The 21842-nt window shown below is 41.3% G+C and overlaps 1 protein-coding gene across 1 annotated transcript in view; it reads left to right on the forward strand.

Moving 5' to 3' along the window:
• Positions 1 to 21842, forward strand: part of LOC115424894 (beta-1,4 N-acetylgalactosaminyltransferase 1-like) — a 43863-nt gene that overhangs the window by 18633 nt on the left and 3388 nt on the right. The window contains exons 4-9 of the mRNA XM_030142288.1: positions 64 to 170; positions 1312 to 1349; positions 3871 to 3934; positions 5636 to 5749; positions 5863 to 5949; positions 15378 to 15668. Coding sequence (XP_029998148.1) covers positions 64 to 170; positions 1312 to 1349; positions 3871 to 3934; positions 5636 to 5749; positions 5863 to 5949; positions 15378 to 15668 — 701 coding nt within the window. The remainder of the gene's footprint in view (positions 1 to 63; positions 171 to 1311; positions 1350 to 3870; positions 3935 to 5635; positions 5750 to 5862; positions 5950 to 15377; positions 15669 to 21842) is intronic.

Raw genomic sequence — 21842 nt, forward strand, 5'->3', positions numbered from 1 at the left:
TTATCAGCCTACTTCCTCTCCAACAGTCCACCTTCACTCCCATTATCTTTATTCCTTCTACAGGACGAAGTCTGTCTTAACGAGACTGCTGCTTGCTTCACCTAACTCTCCCTTGCAGTATCCCATCCAGGGGTTTACAGTACGACCCCTGACCTCCACTCTTATACCAGGTATGGTACATTCTTTACAGCTGTATGCTACAAAAACAATGGCCCTTTGAAAAAGGCAAGGTCATCCAAGCAAGGTCATATAAAAGTAGTGAAATAGACACTGCTGCGGGACAGGTTCAGGCAGAAGAACCTAGGCCGGTGATCCTTTGTGCATCCACTGACAGTTGGGATAGATACAAGGCACAAGGTCAAAGATAGACCTGATCCCCATGACAGAGGTCACTGCATCCAAAGGCTGTAGTTCTGTAATAGTCTACTTTGGTAAACTGCCATTTACTTGATAGAATATTGACTTGTTTCTACTGGAATAGACCTGAGTAGAGTTAAGGTGCAGTCAGACAACACAGGTCAGCTGAAATCACACAGGAAGCCTTTCATACAACTGCCAAAGGTTTACAGAGGGTTCCATGAATGTCAATAAAGTGAAGATCAGCAAAAAGTCACGTTTGGCTGGTAGATCACTGCCTCCACAGTGGAATGTCAGAGTACAGGGACTCTTTAGACTCTTTTGTCTCCAGAGTCCACAGAGCCTGGCTTCCTGATGGTCTTGCTTAACCCTTAAAGACCCAAACAACCACCTTTAACCCTTAAAGACCCAAACGTCCACCTTGAACCAAAACTATCTACTGATCTAAACTGTTTAATACATGTTAATCCAAATGCAGTTCTTCATCTTTTCATGGTCATCAGATATGACCCATGTGGACGTTCTGAGGCTCCGTAGTTACTGTGGAAACACCGTCATCCTCAACGACATTGATTCACCAGTAAAACCCATGGAGTTGGATCAATGACAGTGGATGGACACACTGGGTTTATGTTCAGTTAATGACAGATTGGATTAAAAAAAAGTCACATTTTCTTCAGTTTCCTCTATTTCTGATATAATAACCCTCAACTTTAATCTTAGCTTTTATGAACATCTATATGATCAGTGAATTAAAGATAAGAACATTCATTTTCACTGAAAAACAAAACAAAACATAAAATACAGAGGATAATAATATAATAAATGGTGATAAATTTGAGTAATAAAGGTTAAATATACAGAAAAAATCATTTGGGAAGTGACATAAAAGTAGCACTGGGTCTTTAAGGGTTAAGAGGAGAGAATCAAACTATGGGTTCATTTTCATTGCAGGTTTAGTGCTGCACACAGGAGCAAGATCCAGCTACGAGGTTGGTGTGTCATTTCAAAGACGCAATGAATAAGCTCTTCTCATGATCAGCATTCTCTTTCAAATCACCTGATGGTGGCGGTGATAGTGGTGGTGATGGTGTGATGATGGTGGTGGTGGTGGTGGTGGTGGTGATGGTGGTGGAAGCAGTGATGGAGTCATTGAGACAAGATGGCTGCTTGTTTGAAAATGATGGCAGTGTCTCAGTAGTTTGCTAATGTCTACAGTAAATATGAGGATTCCAGTGGACAGGTGGAGGTCAGTCTGTATGTGCATGTACAGAAACCATGCTAAAGCCTTTCCAAACCCATAACCAGTGTGTTTATGCTATACTTGCTATACAATCAGATACTATCATTTATTATTTTAGCAACAAAAACTTCACCTTGTGTCAGAAGAATAGTTCAATGGATGGGCTACTACTACGATTTTAAGCCATCTAGTCTAGATATATGGTTTATGGGATGGCTACGTAAAGGTACTTAAGCCTACTGCTCTATAGTTACTGATAATGGCCTAGAGCAGGGGTGTCAAACTCAGAACTTCGAGGGCCGGTATCCTGCATGTTTTAGATGTTTCCCTCTTCCAGCACAGCTGACGGTCATTACCAGGCTTCTGCAGAGCTGGATGATAGGTTTATCATTTGAATCAGGTGTGTTGGAAGAGGGAAACATCTAAAACATGCAGGATACCGGCCCTCAAGGATCTGAGTTTGACACCGCTGGCCTAGAGTCTGTCCGACGACTCTCAAACACACATGAACTTACTTCTTCAGGTACCTGCACGTCAGAGATTATTGTAATAATTAATTAAACAGTTAAGATATTTACGGATGCCTACAAGGCTAAAGCCAACAAACACCTTCATTTATGAATATATACAGACTACAACAAATCAGAAGTGCCAGGAGGAGTTGGTAGATGTCTGATGATGTTTGGGTTGGTATTTGGGAAGCCTGGATGAAAACTACAGGCCTGGGAGGCCCGCTGAAGTCCATACATCAGGGGTTTCCAGGGACCGTTGGTGGAGGAATAACACTGGAAAAAATCTAAATCTTACCAAGTGTATGTTTCTCATTTCTGGTCCAAATATGTCATTACACTTAAAATAAGACAGAATCACCTAAAGAGGAACTTTTCAGTGGCAACGTAAGAACTTGTGATTTTACTCCCGTGAATTGCTCTGTCATACCAATCAGTCACTCAATATCATATCAATCACTTTCAAGATGTAATGTTTAAAGGGCTCATATTTGTCTAAACCCACTTTTCTTAGTCTGTGCTTCATTTCTTTGTGGATTTGGACCCTAATAGTTCATACAGTTTGAATTTGAACCCTCCAGCTGCTGCAAAACTGTCTTCATATTAATGTGGACAAACATCCAGTGGATTTATACAACCTGTTTGAATTCCTGCTAAATTTGTTACATCACGACATTTGCTCATATCAGGTCCAGACTTTAGATGAACATTTCTCCAGTATTTCTCCATAATTGTTTGTCGTCATCAGCGGTTGTGGTCCAGACTGAAAATATGTCCAAACTTGGAGCCCATTACCGGTTGAACAGGACAGAGCAACCTGGAGGGGGCGGGGCCTGAAGTGTCTCATGTGCATTTAAAGGGCCAGCGCTCCAAACCACCTTTGTGGTGTCATTACTCAGAAATAGGGTTGAAGATGGAGCTGTGGAGTTGAATGGATGAAGAATTCAGACTCAGGCAGAGCATTTACAGTTTATGGAGACCACAGGGAAGTGAGAGAAAAGGAAGAATAACATTTAAAAAAGACAAATATCACTGCTTTAACTAAATTGGCTACGTGTGTCTGTTGCCATGGTTACGCTGTTGGCTGACTTCTGTTTCATACATCACGGTAGCACCACTTGCTCCAATAAGTTGACCGACACTAACAACGTAGCAGCAGAGACGATTTCTAACTTAAACAGCGCTCATATAAACACTAAACTGCTTTGCTAGCTCCGTCTGATATTAACTAAAACATCTGTCGAAAATATCAGTTTTCCATGGGCAGGTTTAGTTACCGTGTCCACAAACTTCGCATATTTCTAAGCTAGTAGCCTAGCCCCCATGTCAGCGACTGATGGAGGAGCATCTAGCATCAAGGCTGAGTTCTGATCCACTGCTGTCATTCCACCTTCGTCCTCTGGCTCCAAACAGAAGGCTGGACCTGGATTAATGGACTGTCCATCATTAATGTAACAGCAGCAGAGTGTTATAGACCCATTCATTAGATGAAGATAATTTAATAAAATCAATGATGAACAAGTGTGCTGTCACGAGGGGGAGGGTTGTCCGTCCAATCAACAGCTTCTACCGCCCCCCCCCAATGAAAGCCATCTGGAACCGGGCCTGGTTTCGTCGTACAAAGGCCCAGTTTTCTACCATTTACCTGTTTACCACAACAGTCATTGCATGGATTGTCACCGTTTCAGCCACGTTAAACTGAAGCTAGCAGACTGTGCCGTTCTCACAGCTGTCTACTTTATTCTCATCCATCTGCTCTAGGTGACTTTGAATGTGTCCAAAGGTGTCCTCAGCACCATGTCCACAGAAGGAGTTCAAGTTAAAGGTGAGAGTCCAGCTATTAATGCAAATGCCAAACAAGAAGTGGATGGAGTGATTACCCATCATGCCTAGTGCCTCCAGTCCAGTCTGTGGGGCAGTGATTACCCATCATGCCTAGTCTGGAGTGCCACGAGTAATTGTGGGCCCCATGAAAGCTAAACGTTGTGGACTCTTTATAAAATTCAGTATCTTCTCGATTTGTTGGGGGGGGGGGTATGTACATGGGGTAGAGGCAGCAGTTATATACATGGGGGTGCGGTCTATAACTAGTGTAGCTAACGCTGGCGTGAAGTGAAAGTGAAACTTAACATGTTTTCAACGTCCGACTCTGAGCTTCTATGCTTCTATTCTACCGCAGACCTTACACGAAATTTTCAGTCCTGGGCCCCATGAATTTGTCACGTTTACCCCCCTGTTCGACGCCCCAGTGCCTAGTGCCTCCAGTCCAGTCTGTGGGGCAGTGATTACCCATCATGCCTAGTGCCTCCAGTCCAGTCTGTGGGGCAGTGATTACCCATCATGCCTAGTGCCTTCAGTCCAGTCTGTGGGGCAGTGATTACCCATCATACCTAGTGCCTCTAGTCCAGTCTGTGGGGCAGTGATTACCCATCATGCCTAGTGCCTTCAGTCCAGTCTGTGGGGCAGTGATTACCCATCATGCCTAGTGCCTCCAGTCCAGTCTGTGGGGCAGTGATTACCCATCATGCCTAGTGCCTTCAGTCCAGTCTGTGGGGCAGTGATTACCCATCATGCCTAGTGCCTTCAGTCCAGTCTGTGGGGCAGTGATTACCCATCATGCCTAGTGCCTCCAGTCCAAGCCTGATCGGAGGTTGCCTCAGCTGATCAGGTCTAAGTTTATAATGAGGGCAGTTGACCACATGGCTAACCTGAATGAGCAGGTCTGAACCTACCAGAGGTGTTTTCTGTCAGACTGCAGTGGAAGCTCAGCTTTCCCTAAAATTACAAAAATTAAATGCTCAAATATGGTCAGTTGTGTTGACATTTCATTGACTCCAAATGTGTTAGAACACGTTCATCTCACAGACGAGTTTGTTCAGAATCAGTTTGATCCCAGATCAGTGGACTGGATGTTGTTCACTTCTCCTCCATTCCCGTGTCTGTGTTTTCTCATTCCATCTCTGCTCAGTGCATTTGTCCGTAGATCTGCTCCTTCACTGACACAGTTCAGTTTAATACCGTCACACATTCTGCTGTGAAATCACAGAAACCACTATGAAATTACTCGTTCATTTCTTGCACTGTAAATAAAACCCACTCATTGGACTTCCTTGTTTCAGTTGAACATAATTTCATACATATGGCTCTGCTGGTCAGTGAGAGGACACTGGTCCAGTCTCTGGAAAAGACACCTACTTGCTATGATAAGGTCACTGACCATTTTCTTAAAAAGGAACAGAGGACAAATTCATGTTTACATAACATGACATTTTTTTGATGTAAGCCGACAATGAGCTTCCCCTGTCTGAAAGACGAGCTGCTGCCACTGGAACATTTGTGGATTTTCTTCCGTGATGACAGGGAGATTCCAACATGACAGCACTAGGGTTCATCAGGTTGAGTTTGTGAAAGTGTGGTTCAGGAACATGAGGCATCATTTTGACAGTTTTAGTAAAGTATAGGGTGATAGTGGTAAAGAGTGTGATGTTACTGAAGTGGTTTTCTTGTGATGCTTTTTAAATGACAGGAAATGGTGAAACGACACTGACGGTACAGTCAAATAACCTGCTGTTCCTCAACGCCCTGCTGTCAAAAGTGTCCTATAAGAGCACAGACTATCATGTCAACACTGGAGATCTGGGTAGGTGTTCACCCAAAGCTGACCTTTGATAGAGTACAGGTGAAGTTACACTGAAAGGATCTATTGTGTTTGGTTTTAGTTATTACATGTGAAGTGTTTCATTCTGTTTTTAGTCAGCTTCCAGTTTGAGAACCACAAAGCTGTGTTTCCTGTTGTCATCAAACAGCCTCAGCTGCCGGTCCTGTATGACATGGGAACAGGTAAGAACAGACTGACAGGTGGATTTAGAACACTATGGACAGTATAGGTTTAAAAATATGGAATCACAGGAGTGCCAAAATTAAAAGGAAATAAATGTGGAAATAAAAAGAGAATCAATAAAAGAAATTTGGAAATAAAAAGAGAATCAATAAAAGCAATGTGGAAATAAAAAGAGAATCAATACAAGAATCAATAATAAAAAATATACAAATGCAGTCATATCATTGCTTTTACTTATTCCATTGTGACATTGTCTTTTCCATTTGCTTATTGTCATTGCTTTTACCTGATGGCTCAAGCTGTCAATCAAATGGCTGTGGGCGGGTCTTTCTGTCCAGGATAACTAGTCGATACCTGATCAGACGATTCCGGCTTGACAGTGGCTATGCAGTAGCTCTGTTTATGTGTTAGCTCTCAGCGCGGGAGACTGGAAGTAGCGTCACGGACAGGACGTAGACACACATACACATGTGTCAACTAGAACCATGTCTGCATTCGTCAGTGCAGATATTTCTCCAAGACTTTCCATTACATCTTCCACCAACCTTAAAATATAGTCCGTTGGAAAATTTTCCTCCACATACCGAGCAATTGCTAATAATTCTTGTTGAACGCCTCTTCTCAATTCGTCCACGTCAACCATATTTAACTTTCCCTCTTTTTACTTCAGATAAATGTGTATGTGTGTCTACGTCCTGTCCGTGACACTACTTCCGGTCTCCCGCGCTGAGAGCTAACACATAAACAGAGCTACTGCATAGCCACTGTCAAGCCGGAATCGTCTGATCAGGTATCGACTAGTTACCCTGGACAGAAAGACCCACCCACAGCCATTTGATTGACAGCTTAAGCCATCAGGTAAAAGCAATGACAAAACGCAAATGGAAAAGACAATGTCAAAATGGAATAAGTAAAAGCAATGATATGACTGCATTTGTATATTTTTTATTATTGATTCTTTAATTGATTCTCTTTTTATTTCCAAATTTCTTTAATTGATTCTCCTTTTATTACCTCCGCCAAGGAGGTTATGTTTTTGCCAGGGTTTGTTTGTTTGTTTGTTTGTTTGTTTGTCTGTTTGTTTGTTTGTCTGTCCGTTAGTGTGCAACATAACTCAAAAAGTTATGGACAGATTTGGATGAAATTTTCAGGGTTTGTTGGAAATGAGATAAGGAAGAAATGATTAAATTTTGGTGGTATTCGGGGGCGGGGGGGCCCACGGGGGGGCCCACTGATCAGCCTTGGCGGAGGTCTGCGCTCTCCGAGTGCTTCTAGTTTCCAAATTTATTTTATTGATTCTCCTTTTGTTTCCAAATTTATTTTATTGATTCTCTTTTTATTTCCACATTTCTTTTATTGATTCTCTTTTTATTTCCAAATTTCTTTAATTGATTCTCCTTTTATTTCCAAATTTATTTTATTGATTCTCCTTTTATTCCCACATTTCTTTTGATTCTCTTTTATTGATTCTCTTTTTATTTCCACATTTCTTTTATTGATTCTCTTTTTATTTCCACATTTATTTCCTTTTAATTTTGGCACTCCTGTGATTCCATATAAACAGCTGGAAACAAAGCAATTCACAGGTTAACAGTTACACCACAAACATACATACTGTGATGAGCTGTGGGTGTGGCCTGCCTTGCATTGTCGGGTTTTACATTCTGTTCATGTTCTGTGCTATATGCAGTTGGTTACTGTGTATATGGGACTTTAGGTGAGCGCATGTGCACAGCAGTAGTTCATAGGGAATGTAATGTTCACCTTTGTTTTGTGAATAATGACTGTAAGCCTTAGGTCAAATACCTTTACTTATTCAGAGTGAAACAGGGGTAATTATTACCTCCGCCAAGGAGGTTATGTTTTTGCCAGGGTCTGTTTGTTTGTTTGTTTGTTTGTTTGTTTGTTTGTTTGTCTGTCCGTTAGTGTGCAACATAACTCAAAAAGTTACGGACAGATTTTGATGAAATTTTCAGGGTTTGTTGGAAATGGGATGAGGAAGAAATGATTAAATTTTGGTGGTGATCGGGGGTGGGGGGGCCCACGGGGGGGCCCATTTCCAACAAACCCTGAAAATTTCATCAAAATCTGTCCATAACTTTTTGAGTTATGTTGCACACTAACGGACAGACAAACAGACAAACAGACAGACAGACAAACAAACCCTGGCAAAAACATAACCTCCTTGGCATGGGGGGGCCCACGGGGGGGGCCACTGATCAGCCTTGGCGGAGGTCTGCGCTCTCCGAGTGCTTCTAGTTGTGTATGCAATGTCAGGAACAGTACTCAGATTACTGTTTTTACAACTCACTGACTGATTTTTTAGTACAGTGGTTTCCAACCTTTTTTGGCTTGAGGCCCCATTTTAACATCACAATTTTCTGGTGACCCCAGACATTCAAAACGGAGGCATTTATTTTTGCTAAAATTATTTAGTTTTTGGTCAAGTAATAGTTTGCTATACTATGTTACAAATAAAAGTTAATTTCAGAGGACATTTAGTCTGTATAATGTCTATTATTGTGGACAGAGGCAGTAAATCCAGGTGTAGATTACTGCATAAAGGGAGACTTTTATTTTCCTTGGTCAGGATCTGTCCAGTCAGTCCAGCTGTGATTTACAAGGAGGACAATTAATACTGAACAAACAAGAACTGAAACTATGAATTATGAAAGAGCTGCAGCATCTGAAACTGACCACAATGAACATTTGACAGATAAACAGAACCACAGTGCTTCAGTTTCAGCTTCAGAGTTTGTCATGTATTTTATGGATTGGGATTTTCTCACCATATATTTTATACACACTACTGGTCAAAAGTTTTTTGGAAGACCCCAGTTTTTCAGTCCATAACCCCTTCTTCCAGTCTTCAGTAGTCCACTGGTGGTGTTTCATGGTCCAGCCAAGCCTCTTTTTCTTATTCTGAAGTCTCACCAATGCTTTCTGCTGCAACTTCACCCATCAAACCTGCAACTGTTCAGTCTTCTCTTTACAGTGTAAACTCAGACTCTTTTACTACGACCACTGTCTTCTCTCTTCTTTCAGCTGTTGTCCTGTCAGTCTCCTCTCACTCCAGCTGTTGACTGTCAGAAACTTGTCTTCTGATTCTGTTGTGTGTTTGGTTCTTCCAGACCTCTTCCTGTCTGCATTTCCAGTCCAGTTTCTGAGTGCCTTTGGATGGTGAAGGAAACTGGACTTACTGACACCTGGACTTTCTTGGACATTTCTCTGTAGGACACACCTACATTTTTCAGTCTTCTGATGCTCTGTCTCTCTTCTATGGTTAATTGCCTTTTCCTCTTTTCCATTTTTATAGTAGCACACTACTTTCTGCAGTACAACACTGTTCAGATTCAGATTCAGATTTATTAATTGTCATTCAATAAAAACATCCCAGATGCTGTTAAAGAACGAAAAAGCAGAATGCACAGCACGAAATAAAAACATAGAAAAACAATCCTAAAAACACCAACAAAAAACAACCCATATACAGGGTGACACAAAAAAAACGGGAACTTTTTAACAATCCAATAAAACCAAGAGTGATGGAGGAAAAATATTTTATTCATAGTAATTGAAACCTTAAAACATGCCATTTAAGAAACAATGATGGCATTTTCATTTTTACCTCCGCCAAGGAGGTTATGTTTTTGCCAGGGTTTGTTTGTTTGTTTGTCTGTTTGTTTGTGTGTTTGTTTGTTTGTTTGTTTGTCTGTCCATTAGTGTGCAACATAACTCAAAAAGTTATGGACAGATTTGGATGAAATTTTCAGGGTTTGTTGGAAATGGGATAAGGAAGAAATGATTAAATTTTGGTGGTGATCAGGGGTGGGGGGGCCCACGGGGGGGGCCACTGATCAGCCTTGGCGGAGGTCTGCGCTCTCCGAGTGCTTCTAGTTTAAAAATGACTTCCTGTAGATGGCGTCCTCCTGTACGATTGCATTCTTGAAATCTGCTGTTGAGATTCCTCACTGACCGCTGCAACATCTCAGCTGGGATACTGTGAATTTCATCCTGAATTCTCTGTTTTAACTCATCCAGAGTTCTTGGTCGAGTCGTGTACACTTTACTCTTGAGATAGCCCCACAAGAAAAAATCACAAACGGACAAATCTGGCGATCTAGGGGGCCAGGGAACGTTACCGAATCTTGAGATCACACGGTTACCGAACAATTCTCGCACAGCCGCCAATGGTTCCTAAAATGGGGGTGTGTTTACTTGCTCAAGGTCACTGTCTCGCAGTGCTGCCACTTGTTCATGTTTGCCAATACACACTTCAAAAAATTCTCGTTTTTTCTGTACAAGTACAGGGTGACCATAGTAACCATTGGTGGCTTTGCGAGAATTGTTCGGTAACCGTGTGATCTCAAGATTCGGTAACGTTCCCTGGCCCCCTAGATCACCAGATTTGTCCGTTTGTGATTTTTTCTTGTGGGGCTATCTCAAGAGTAAAGTGTACACGACTCGACCAAGAACTCTGGATGAGTTAAAACAGAGAATTCAGGATGAAATTCACAGTATCCCAGCTGAGATGTTGCAGCGGTCAATGAGGAATCTCAACAGCAGATTTCAAGAATGCATTCGTACAGGAGGACGCCATCTACAGGAAGGAATTTTAAAAAATGAAAATTCCATCATTGTTTCTTAAATGGCATGGTTTAAGGTTTCAATTACTATGAATAAAATATTTTTCTTCCATCACCCTTTTTGTCTTTTTTTGGATTGTTAAAAAGTTCCCGTTTTTTTGTGTCACCCTGTATATGATAAAATGTTAAAAACTGCACTAAAATGAATAAATGAATAGTTAGTAAAGATAAAACTGTTCAAAAATCGGGCAGTTTTGCACCTCAGGCTCCAAAAACGTTTCCCTGAGGGCAGGAGGGAAAACAGTTTGTTGAAGGGGTGGGAGGTGTCTCTGACAATCCCCCTGGTCCTGGACAGACAGCGCTGTTCTGCCAGCTCACCCATGGGTGGCAGCGTGGACCCAGTGATTTTCTGTGCAATGATTTTCAGATAATGCTCCAACGGTATGGTACCAAAGTGCGTTCCACACTCCTTTTCTGCAGACACAGGGGGTTGAAGGAATTCACAAACGTTGGGACACCTGGAGGAATTGGTGGCACCAACTTTGGAGGCTTGATCAACCTCCATTGCTGCAGAACTGCTTTAAGTTGTTAACCCATTTCTTGTTCGCCTTTTTGTATAATTCTGAAATGTACATTATTTTTTCAGTTTTGTTTAATCTTACCTTTTTTTTCTTTTTTTTTTTACCTCTGGCAGTTCACTAATTACCTTTGTACCATTTCAAGCTTTTCATTGGACTTGAACTGCTTGAATTTCAATACAAAACTGGAAAAATTGGGGTGTTCTAAAACTTTTGACCAGTGCTATATATAGTTTTTTTTTTTTTTTTTTTTTTAAATTTTCATCAATTACTAGAAATTTCAGTCACCCCCATTTGAATTCCAGGTCACCCCACGTAAGTTCCTGACCCCAAGGCTGAAAAACACTGCATTAGTATCTGTAAACTTTGACAAAAAAAAAAAAAAAACGATGCAGCCTAGAGCTTTGGAAATAGACCAGAACATATCATCGCAAAAATGTGCTTCCTGGTTTCGAAAGATGTGCTAAAGCTGCGTATGACTTTCATCACCAATTTTTCATCAAATCTTTAAAACCCGATTCATAGCCTAAGTATCACGAATACATCTTTCCGTGATTACACACCTGAATCTTTTTCCTCACCATGAACAATTTCAAAGTGTACTCCACCATAAACACTCTATGGGCCTGATTTACTAAAGGTTTGTGCGTGTAAAAACGTGCGCAAACTTGACTGCACACGCAAAAACACATTGAAGTTTATCTACTAAGAGGGCGCACTGAGGTTTGTGCCTCTCAAATGGGCAAAACAGCTCGCACAACCCATTTAGCGTGTTTGCCCTGATAAATATGCAATATGGGCATTTCTGCCAGAACGCGCAAAATTATTGGGAGGAGTAAATGCAAAGAGAGAAAGTGACCAGTTAAAAATGTCAGTAAAAACAGATACAGGTTGGCTGTGTAATGGGCCAGCAGCCTTACCTACTTTAACAGATTTCAAAACCTTAGGTGTATCAGCCTCTGTCACTTGATATGGTGATCCGTTGCTGTTGGTATCCACAGATAAAGGCTTTCTCCGCTCAGGTGAATTCGCGTTATGCTCGAAACGAGCATAGAATGAGTTCAATTCATCTGGGAAAGAAGCGGTGGAGTTTAGGACGCCACTTGGCTCGCCTTTGTAGCTCGTGACAGCTCGCAGGCCTTGCCATTAGCGCCTAGAGTCCCCCTCGCAGCAGTGTTGAGCTAATTTTTCCCGATGATGCTTTTCAGCAGATTTAATGGCCCTCCTAAGCTCGTGCCTGGCTCTCTTATAGTGGTCTTCATCACCAGATTTAAAAGCAGCAGACCTTTCATGCAGTCTCATGCGGACCTCCCTGTTCATCCACGGATTTTGTTTAGGATATGAACAGGTCGGCATACAATTGTCCACACAAAACTTAACATAGTCCGTCACTGCCTCGGTATACTCATGCAGGCTCGAAGCGTGTTTAAACACTGAGCGGTCAGCAGATTCCAAACACCCCTGCAGGCTGAGCTCACCTTCAGCAGTCCAGCGCTGTACTGTCCTCACAGTTGCTTTCTCCCTGTTTGCCTCCTGCTTGTACACAGGTAGCAGAAGTACGGAAGAATGATCCGATTTGCCAAAATGAGGCCGTGGGATAGACCTGTAAGCTGCTTTTATAGTAGAGTAACAGTGGTCAAGAGTCTTATGACCTCTGGTGAAACAGCTGACGTGTTGGTAATATTTCGGTAGCACTGTTTTGAGATTACAGTGATTGAAATCACCCGCCACGATGGAAATGGCCTGTGGACGCTGCCTCACACTCCTGCTGATGGTGTTGTGGAGCTCCTCCAAGGCTACCTTGGCGTCGGCTTGAGGTGGGATATAAAGCGCTGTCAGCAGCACGGAAGGAAATTCTCTCGGCGAATAGTACGGGCGACACTTTAAGGTGAGGTGTTCAAGGACCGGTGAGCAGGAGTGGGAAATTACATCAACGTCCGTGCACCATGTGTTGTTTACCAGTAAGCACACTCCGCCGCTCCTTGACTTGCCTGTTGCCTCCTTTGCCCGGTCTTGTCGGTGTACAGAGATGCCCTCTAACTGTCCGGGTGGTCTGGTGTTCACCATGTTTCAGAGAAACAGAATACACAGCGGGCCCTCAGGTCCCGCTGGACACTGACTCGGCAGCGGAGCTCATCCATCTTGTTGCTGATAGATTGCATGTTGGCAAGCAAGATGTTCGGTATGGGAGGCCACGTAGGACGGTGGTGCAGTCTCACCAGAAACCCGCCTCTCTTCCCTCTTTTCCGTCTGCCATCACGCTTGTGGCCGGAGCGCCAGGGTTCAGGTAGGATGTCCGCCAGTATAACCAGTTAAATGAAGGAGTCTGGAGCATTTTGTCTGATGTCCAGTAGAGTCTGGTGGTCATAGGTGATGAAGGAGGATGTAGGCTGCGTTAGAAAACTGAGAAGAAGCAAAACTAAGACCAGAGAGAGAGAGGCTCGTAGCATGTCGCCATTAGTCGGCGCCATTTTGAAAAAACAAACCTTATTCTAATGACGAACATATGCATTATTATTGAACCTCACCTGTGAATTTACAGCTTCTCCTCCTCCTCCTCTCTACTGTTTTTCACCTGACATAAATATGTTGGTTCATGACATATAAACAGATTCTGGATACAGTCCAGTTACTGTCTGAACAAAAAAGGCTTTAGATTCAATTTTTACATGGAATTTATTCCCAAAAACATGGATAAAATCACATGTAGAATCACATTTGGAATTTGAGGTTTTATCATATTTTCCTCACAAATTTTCTTCATGCATGTTTTTTAAATAGTTGCTCTTCCATAGAAAAGCATTAAAATAAGAAGTACCTTTTAGAAGTGTGTGTGTTCGGTATTAAATCGTGTCTTTTCTTCAGTATCTGTGTTGAGCCTCTACAGTTCTAGACCCTTGAACTAACTTACACTGGGACTCCTACAGAAGGGTCTTATGACCAGTTTTCTTTTCTTTGACCCCTTTACATCCTAATTACCGAGCACACACACACACACACACACACACACACACACGTCCAAATGTACATGTAAATGACTCCACTGATATTCAAATCCGTCTAGCTGATGTGACTCAGACAGAACAAATACAAACAGACTGAAAACTTCCATTAGCGTTACAACTGCAGGTTCATTTTACAAGTAGATGGAGTGACAGCGGGGACGGCCAATCACATGTATGTTAGGGAAACCAAAGAGCCAATCAGAGAGCGACATTTACGTTAGAGGCAGGACTTCTTAGCGGAGAATGGCTGTTAACCCTTTGTGTGCCAGAATCATTGACTAAACACTACAGACAGCGGTTGGACTGATAGTGAGTCCACAGTGGATATTGGTAGGGTCGGGTCCATGGAGTCCCTACACAGTTCTACGGCCCTGCCCAGTAATAAGATACATGGTGCAATAATATTATACCTGTATGTGCAACACACATCTGTGCAAAAACTTATTTATGAATATGTACACTACCAGGCAAAAGTTTGGACTCACCTGGTTTTTCTTTATTTTTATGACTGTTTTCATTGTAGATTCTCACTGAAGGCATCAAAACTATGAATGAACACATATGGAATTCTGTAGTTTAAAAAGGTGTGACAAAACTCAAAGCATGTTTTATATTTTAGATTCTTCAAAATAGCCACATTTTGCTTTTATTACTGCTTTGTGCATTCTTGGCATTCTCTTGATGAGCTTCATGAGGTAGTCACCTGAAATGTTTTCCAAAAGTCTGGAAGGAGTTCTAAATGATGCTGAGCTCTTGTTGGCCATCTGTGGTCCAGCTCATGTCATTTAAATAAGAAGGTGAGTCCAAACTTTTGCCTGGTAGTGTACATATGTATATATTAGGTGCAAATCTATTGATCTGGTTCTTCTCCATTTTATTCTGTTGGCCTTTCTTCTTCTGTTCACCTGTAAACTGCAGCTGAACAGAGTCCAGGAAAAATTTACCCACAGGGACAATAAAGTATATCTTATCTTATCTTATCTTATCTTATCTTATCTTATCTTATCTTATCTGACCTGACCTGACCTGACCTGACCTGACCTGACCTTACCTTACCTTACCTTACCTTACCTTACCTTACCTTACCTTACCTTACCTTACCTTACCTTACCTTACCTTACCTTACCTTACCTTACTTACCTTACCTTACCTTACCTTACCTTACCTTACCTTACCTTACCTTACCTTACCTTACCTTACCTTACCTTACCTTCATTAGGGCCTCCTGTGTTCATGTTTGCTTTTGTCCTTGTGTCAGACATCAGCTCCTCCGTCACCATCACCACTAAAACCTTCCTGCGCTACGATCAGCTGCGAGTGTTGGTGAACAGCATACGCACCTTCTACGCCAACATCAGGATCATCATTGCGGACGACAGCTTTGAACCGCAGAAGATGACCGGAGAACACATCCTGCACTACATCATGCCTCCAGCGCAGGTGCAAACATATGAGGGGATCGGCCCCATTATCACATTGTGTTTTATACTTTCCATTTTAAAAGACAGAACATCTGATTTTCCTCATATCATAACTGACTCACTCACAGGTGTCAAACATGCGGCCCGGGGGCCAAATCTGGCCCACCAAAGGGTCCGGTCCGGCCCTGGGGATGAATGTGTGAAACGCAAAAATTACACTAAGATATTAACAGTCCTTTTAGTTTAGGTTCCACATTCAGACCAGTATGATCTAAAACAGGTTGGATCAGTAAAATACTACTGTAATAACTTATAAATACTCAAAACTCATTTTCAAGTATTTACACTAAAACAAAGTATAATTTCACAAAAACTGTGAATAACCTGAAATGTCTTCAGAGAAGTGAGTGCACCTTTAACAATATTATGTCTGTAAATGATAAACTGACGCATAATATTGTTAAAATTGCACTTATTTATTCAGTTTGTTCATTTTATTCACATTCTTTTAAGGGACAGTTTGTAGATGTAAACATTTTCATCATGTAATTTTACTTGTTTCTCTCTAAAACATCGAGGAAAGTTTGGAATTGACATTATTTATATATTATGATGTTATTGTTTTCCTGGTCCGGCCCACTGCAGATCAAATTTAGCTGAATGTGGAACTGAACTAAAATGAGTTGGACAGCCCTGGTATAAATGATAAACTAAGGCGTAATATTGATAAAAGTGCACTTATTTTTCTGAAGACTTTTCAGGTTGTTCATATTTGTTCAAGTTATGTTCAGTTACAGTTCGTAGATGTAAACATTTTCATTGTGGAATTTTCCTTTTTTCACTCAAAAACACAGAAAACTTTGGCGTTGACATTATTTCTCAGTTCTTATCCTATTATTTATATTATTTTGCTGGTCCGGCCCACTTCAGATCGTGCTGAATGTGGCCCCTGAACTAAAATGAGTTGGACGCCCCTGGTCTAACTCATCCCCTCTGTGGACCCGTTGACTTCAGCTGGTTCTTTTCTTTCTTTTCTTTTTGGAGTTCATAAAATGGGGAGCTGAGCTGAGCTCACTGGTGTAACACACAGATTAGAAAAAAGCAGAATGGCCCTCCTTTAGTTTTGTATTGAAGTCGAAGAGGACCGGAGACTTTGACCCAGGACTGAACATGACGGTTTACTGCGACTCACTGCTGTTCTGTGTCCGGATCCACTGAAGTCCAGTCCGTCTGATCACAGTCCGCCTGTGCAGAACAGTGGGGGGGGGGTCTGGAGGGGGACGTTAACCCCCCCACCCCCACCATTTACGACTGTGAATGGACTCCTCCGCAGGCCGCCCGTAAACCCATTGTAATTTTAAAAACAATGAATAACTCCAAAAGTAACAGTCGTATCAATCAGCTGTTTTCACCTGTTCAACAATACAGAAGAACTGGAGAGGACAAAGACTAGATCTGTCCAGTTTATGTGTTCTAAAGGTCAGATCTGTCCAGTTTATGTGTTCTAAAGGTCAGATCTGTCCGGTTTATGGGTCCTAAAGGTCAGATCTGTCCAGTTTATGGGTTCTAAAGGTCAGATCTGTCCAGTTTATGGGTTCTAAAGGTCAGATCTGTCCAGTTTATGTGTTCTAAAGGTCAGATCTGTCCAGTTTAGTGTTCTAAAGGTCAGATCTGTCCAGTTTATGTGTTCTAAAGGTCAGATCTGTCCAGTTTATGTGTTCTAAAGGTCAGATCTGTCCAGTTTATGGGTTCTAAAGGTCAGATCTGTCCAGTTTATGGGTTCTAAAGGTCAGATCTGTCCAGTTTATGTGTTCTAAAGGTCAGATCTGTCCAGTTTATGTGTTCTAAAGGTCAGATCTGTCCAGTTTATGTGTTCTAAGGGTCAGATCTGTCCAGTTTATGTGTTCTAAAGGTCAGATCTGTCCAGTTTATGTGTTCTAAAGGTCAGATCTGTCCAGTTTATGTGTTCTAAAGGTCAGATCTGTCCAGTTTTATGTGTTCTAAAGGTCAGATCTGTCCAGTTTATGTGTTCTAAAGGTCAGATCTGTCCAGTTTATGGGTTCTAAAGGTCAGATCTGTCCAGTTTATGGGTTCTAAAGGTCAGATCTGTCCAGTTTATGGGTTCTAAAGGTCAGATCTGTCCAGTTTATGGGTTCTAAAGGTCAGATCTGTCCAGTTTATGTGTTCTAAAGGTCAGATCTGTCCAGTTTATGGGTTCTAAAGGTCAGATCTTTCCAGTTTATGTGTTCTAAAGGTCAGATCTGTCCAGTTTATGGGTTCTAAAGGTCAGATCTGTCCAGTTTATGGGTTCTGAATGTCAGATCTGTCCAGTTTATGGGTTCTGAAGGTCAGATCTTTCCAGTTTATGGGTTCTGAAGGTCAGATCTGTCCAGTTTATGGGTTCTGAAGGTCAGATCTTTCCAGTTTATGGGTTCTAAAGGTCAGATCTTTCCAGTTTATGGGTTCTAAAGGTCAGATCTGTCCAGTTTATGGGTTCTAAAGGTCAGATCTGTCCAGTTTATGTGTTCTAAAGGTCAGATCTGTCCAGTTTGTGTTCTAAAGGTCAGATCTGTCCAGTTTATGGGTTCTAAAGGTCAGATCTGTCCAGTTTATCAGTTCTAAAGGTCAGATCTGTCCAGTTTATGGGTTCTAAAGGTCAGATCTGTTCAGTTTATGTGTTCTAAAGGTCAGATCTGTCCAGTTTTTAGGTTCTAAAGGTCAGATCTGTCCAGTTTATCGGTTCTAAAGGTCAGATCTGTCCAGTTTATGGGGTTCTAAAGGTCAGATCTGTCCAGTTTATGGGTTCTAAAGGTCAGATCTGTCCAGTTTATCGGTTCTAAAGGTCAGATCTTTCCAGTTTATGGGTTCTAAAGGTCAGATCTTTCCAGTTTATGTGTTCTAAAGGTCAGATCTGTCCAGTTTATGGGTTCTAAAGGTCAGATCTGTCCAGTTTATGTGTTCTAAAGGTCAGATCTGTCCAGTTTGTGTTCTAAAGGTCAGATCTGTCCAGTTTATGGGTTCTAAAGGTCAGATCTGTCCAGTTTATCAGTTCTAAAGATCAGATCTGTCCAGTTTATCGGTTCTAAAGGTCAGATCTGTCCAGTTTATGTGTTCTGAAGGTCAGATCTGTCCAGTTTATGGGTTCTAAAGGTCAGATCTGTCCAGTTTATGGGTTCTGAAGGTCAGATCTGTCCAGTTTATGGGTTCTAAAGGTCAGATCTTTCCAGTTTATGTGTTCTAAAGGTCAGATCTTTCCAGTTTATCGGTTCTAAAGGTCAGATCTGTCCAGTTTATGGGTTCTGAAGGTCAGATCTTTCCAGTTTATAGGTTCTAAAGGTCAGATCTTTCCAGTTTATGTGTTCTAAAGGTCAGATCTGTCCAGTTTATGGGTTCTACAGGTCAGATCTGTCCAGTTTATGGGTTCTAAAGGTCAGATCTGTCCAGTTTATGTGTTCTAAAGGTCAGATCTGTCGAGTTTATAGGTTCTAAAGGTCAGATCTGTCCAGTTTATCAGTTCTAAAGGTCAGATCTGTCCAGTTTATCTGTTCTAAAGGTCAGATCTGTCCAGTTTATGTGTTCTGAAGGTCAGATCTGTCCAGTTTATAGGTTCTAAAGGTCAGATCTTTCCAGTTTATGTGTTTTAAAGGTCAGATCTGTCCAGTTTATAGGTTCTAAAGGTCAGATCTGTCCAGTTTATCGGTTCTAAAGGTCAGATCTGTCCAGTTTATGTGTTCTAAAGGTCAGATCTGTCCAGTTTATGGGTTCTAAAGGTCAGATCTGTCCAGTTTATGGGTTCTAAAGGTCAGATCTGTCCAGTTTATGGATTCTAAAGGTCAGATCTGTCCAGTTTATGTGTTCTAAAGGTCAGATCTGTCCAGTTTATGTGTTCTAAAGGTCAGATCTGTCCAGTTTATGGGTTCTAAAGGTCAGATCTTTCCAGTTTATGGGTTCTAAAGGTCAGATCTGTCCAGTTTATGGGTTCTAAAGGTCAGATCTGTCCAGTTTATGTGTTCTAAAGGTCAGATCTGTCCAGTTTATGGGTTCTAAAGGTCAGATCTGTCCAGTTTATGGGTTCTGAAGGTCAGATCTGTCCAGTTTATGGGTTCTGAAGGTCAGATCTGTCCAGTTTATGTGTTCTAAAGGTCAGATCTGTCCAGTTTATGTGTTCTAAAGGTCAGATCTGTCCAGTTTATGGGTTCTGAAGGTCAGATCTTTCCAGTTTATGGGTTCTAAAGGTCAGATCTTTCCAGTTTATGGGTTCTAAAGGTCAGATCTGTCCAGTTTATGGGTTCTAAAGGTCAGATCTGTCCAGTTTATGGGTTCTAAAGGTCAGATCTGTCCAGTTTATAGGTTCTAAAGGTCAGATCTGTCCAGTTTATGGGTTCTAAAGGTCAGATCTGTCCAGTTTATAGGTTCTAAAGGTCAGATCTGTCCAGTTTATGTGTTCTAAAGGTCAGATCTGTCCAGTTTATCGGTTCTAAAACACACACACGTATAAATGTGCAGGTGAAATAGAACTTTCCAGTTGGATGGAGGAGCATAAATACTAGGCCTGTAACGGTCCACATACTGAACTGAACCGGCTCGGTCACACAGCCGTACCCAACGGCACCGTAAGAGAAAAAGAAAAAGGAACGAAAGATGTTGTTCGATGCAGAACTGTAAATCCACTGCAGTTCCCACGACAGTATTGAAGGAGGCGCACATTGACCCAAAAATAGAAATAACAGCTGATATACGGTTAAAAAACAACAACAAAACATGATGTGAACCTGGAGGGAACAGACTGAAGACCCTCCACCATCAGTCCAGTCCAGTCCAGTTTGGATCACATCAGGTCCCAGTGAAAGACAACAACAGGGAAAGAGAAGAGTAAGACAAAGTGCTGCCTTGGCCCTTAGGACTACGGTAGTTCTAAACACTGAACACTAGCTCTGTCGTCTGTTTGTCTCACACACACACCACACACACACACACACACACACACTGTAAAACAGAGAAATGAACCCAGAGTTGGACGTTGAAAAGTATGTAGAAGTGTCACTTTTGTTTCATGCCAGCATTAGTGATGGACCGCACCCCCAGCTACCCAACCCCCCACCCCACCCCCGATGGAAAAATAACCCATCCCCCCCTCTGTGTTTTTGTCCAGAACAGTTTGTTCTCTGTGCTAAAATAAATAATTTGGTTCATTGTGTTGTCAGTGTTTCTCTTCAGTTTGTTTAAACAGAATACCAGTTTGTCCTCTTCTTCACGTTGCACTTCATGTGGAATTTTTTTGTTGTTATTTTTCTGCAGAATGTGAACTGACAGAACTGTGATTAGATTTTTCTTGTTGTTCAAAACTACCTTTCAGGGAAAAGTGCAAAACTAATGTTTAAAATACATTAGTAATATTTTATTTATTTTATTTTCTATTTGATTTATAGCAGCAGAATTATATTATTCCTGTTTTCTATATTCTATTGTCTCCAAAAATTGGGGAAGAATGTTCAAAAATTCATAAATGCATTAAAGACATTTTGAGGGTTTCTTTTCTTCCCGTAACGAACCGAAAAAAACAAACAAAAAAACAAACAAAACGAACCGTGGCTTTGAAAACCAAAACGTACCGAACCGAACAATTTTGAGTACCGTTACAGGCCTAATAAATAACAATAACGTACATAATGTAAGTATGGTTTAAGATGAGGTTTAAACATCAGACAGAGGTGAGTTTATTGTAAAGACAACCCTAACGGACACCTGTGAAGCAGATGTGTGTATCAGTGGTGGGTGTTAAACTCTGGAATTCTCTTCATAATGAGCCTGAAGGACTGTAAAAACAGATTCCAACTGAAAAAGTGTATAAAGAACATGAGATTATATGAACAGTTCTAAGTTTACATTTGGCTTTGTATTTGTTTGCATCTTGTGACATATTTATGTACTTATTTTGGACTGGTAAAATGTCTTTGCATCATTTCATCAGGTTTATATTTACCTATGCTTTGTACTTTCTGGACATGTGGTTTTGCACTTGGTTTTGTATTCATTTTGTTTTATCTTTGGATGTATTTAGTTTGGTTTGTCTGACTGTATACAGTAGGATTTTATGTTAGTTTGTGTTTGGCTAACCATTAAGGCTATTATTATTTAGAAGGGGGCAGAAATATCAGATTTTCTTTATCCTGCTCCTTTTCGAGCATGGGTGTGTACATGTTTTTTACCTGATGATTATTGAATGTTTACTGATGAAATGCACAGCCATGAACAAAATAAATAAATGCGCTTCATATACTTTATGATGTTACCCCTGGCAA

The sequence above is a fragment of the Sphaeramia orbicularis genome, chromosome 8 (genome assembly GCF_902148855.1).
Source record: "Sphaeramia orbicularis chromosome 8, fSphaOr1.1, whole genome shotgun sequence".
In the NCBI taxonomy this organism is placed as follows: domain Eukaryota; kingdom Metazoa; phylum Chordata; class Actinopteri; order Kurtiformes; family Apogonidae; genus Sphaeramia; species Sphaeramia orbicularis.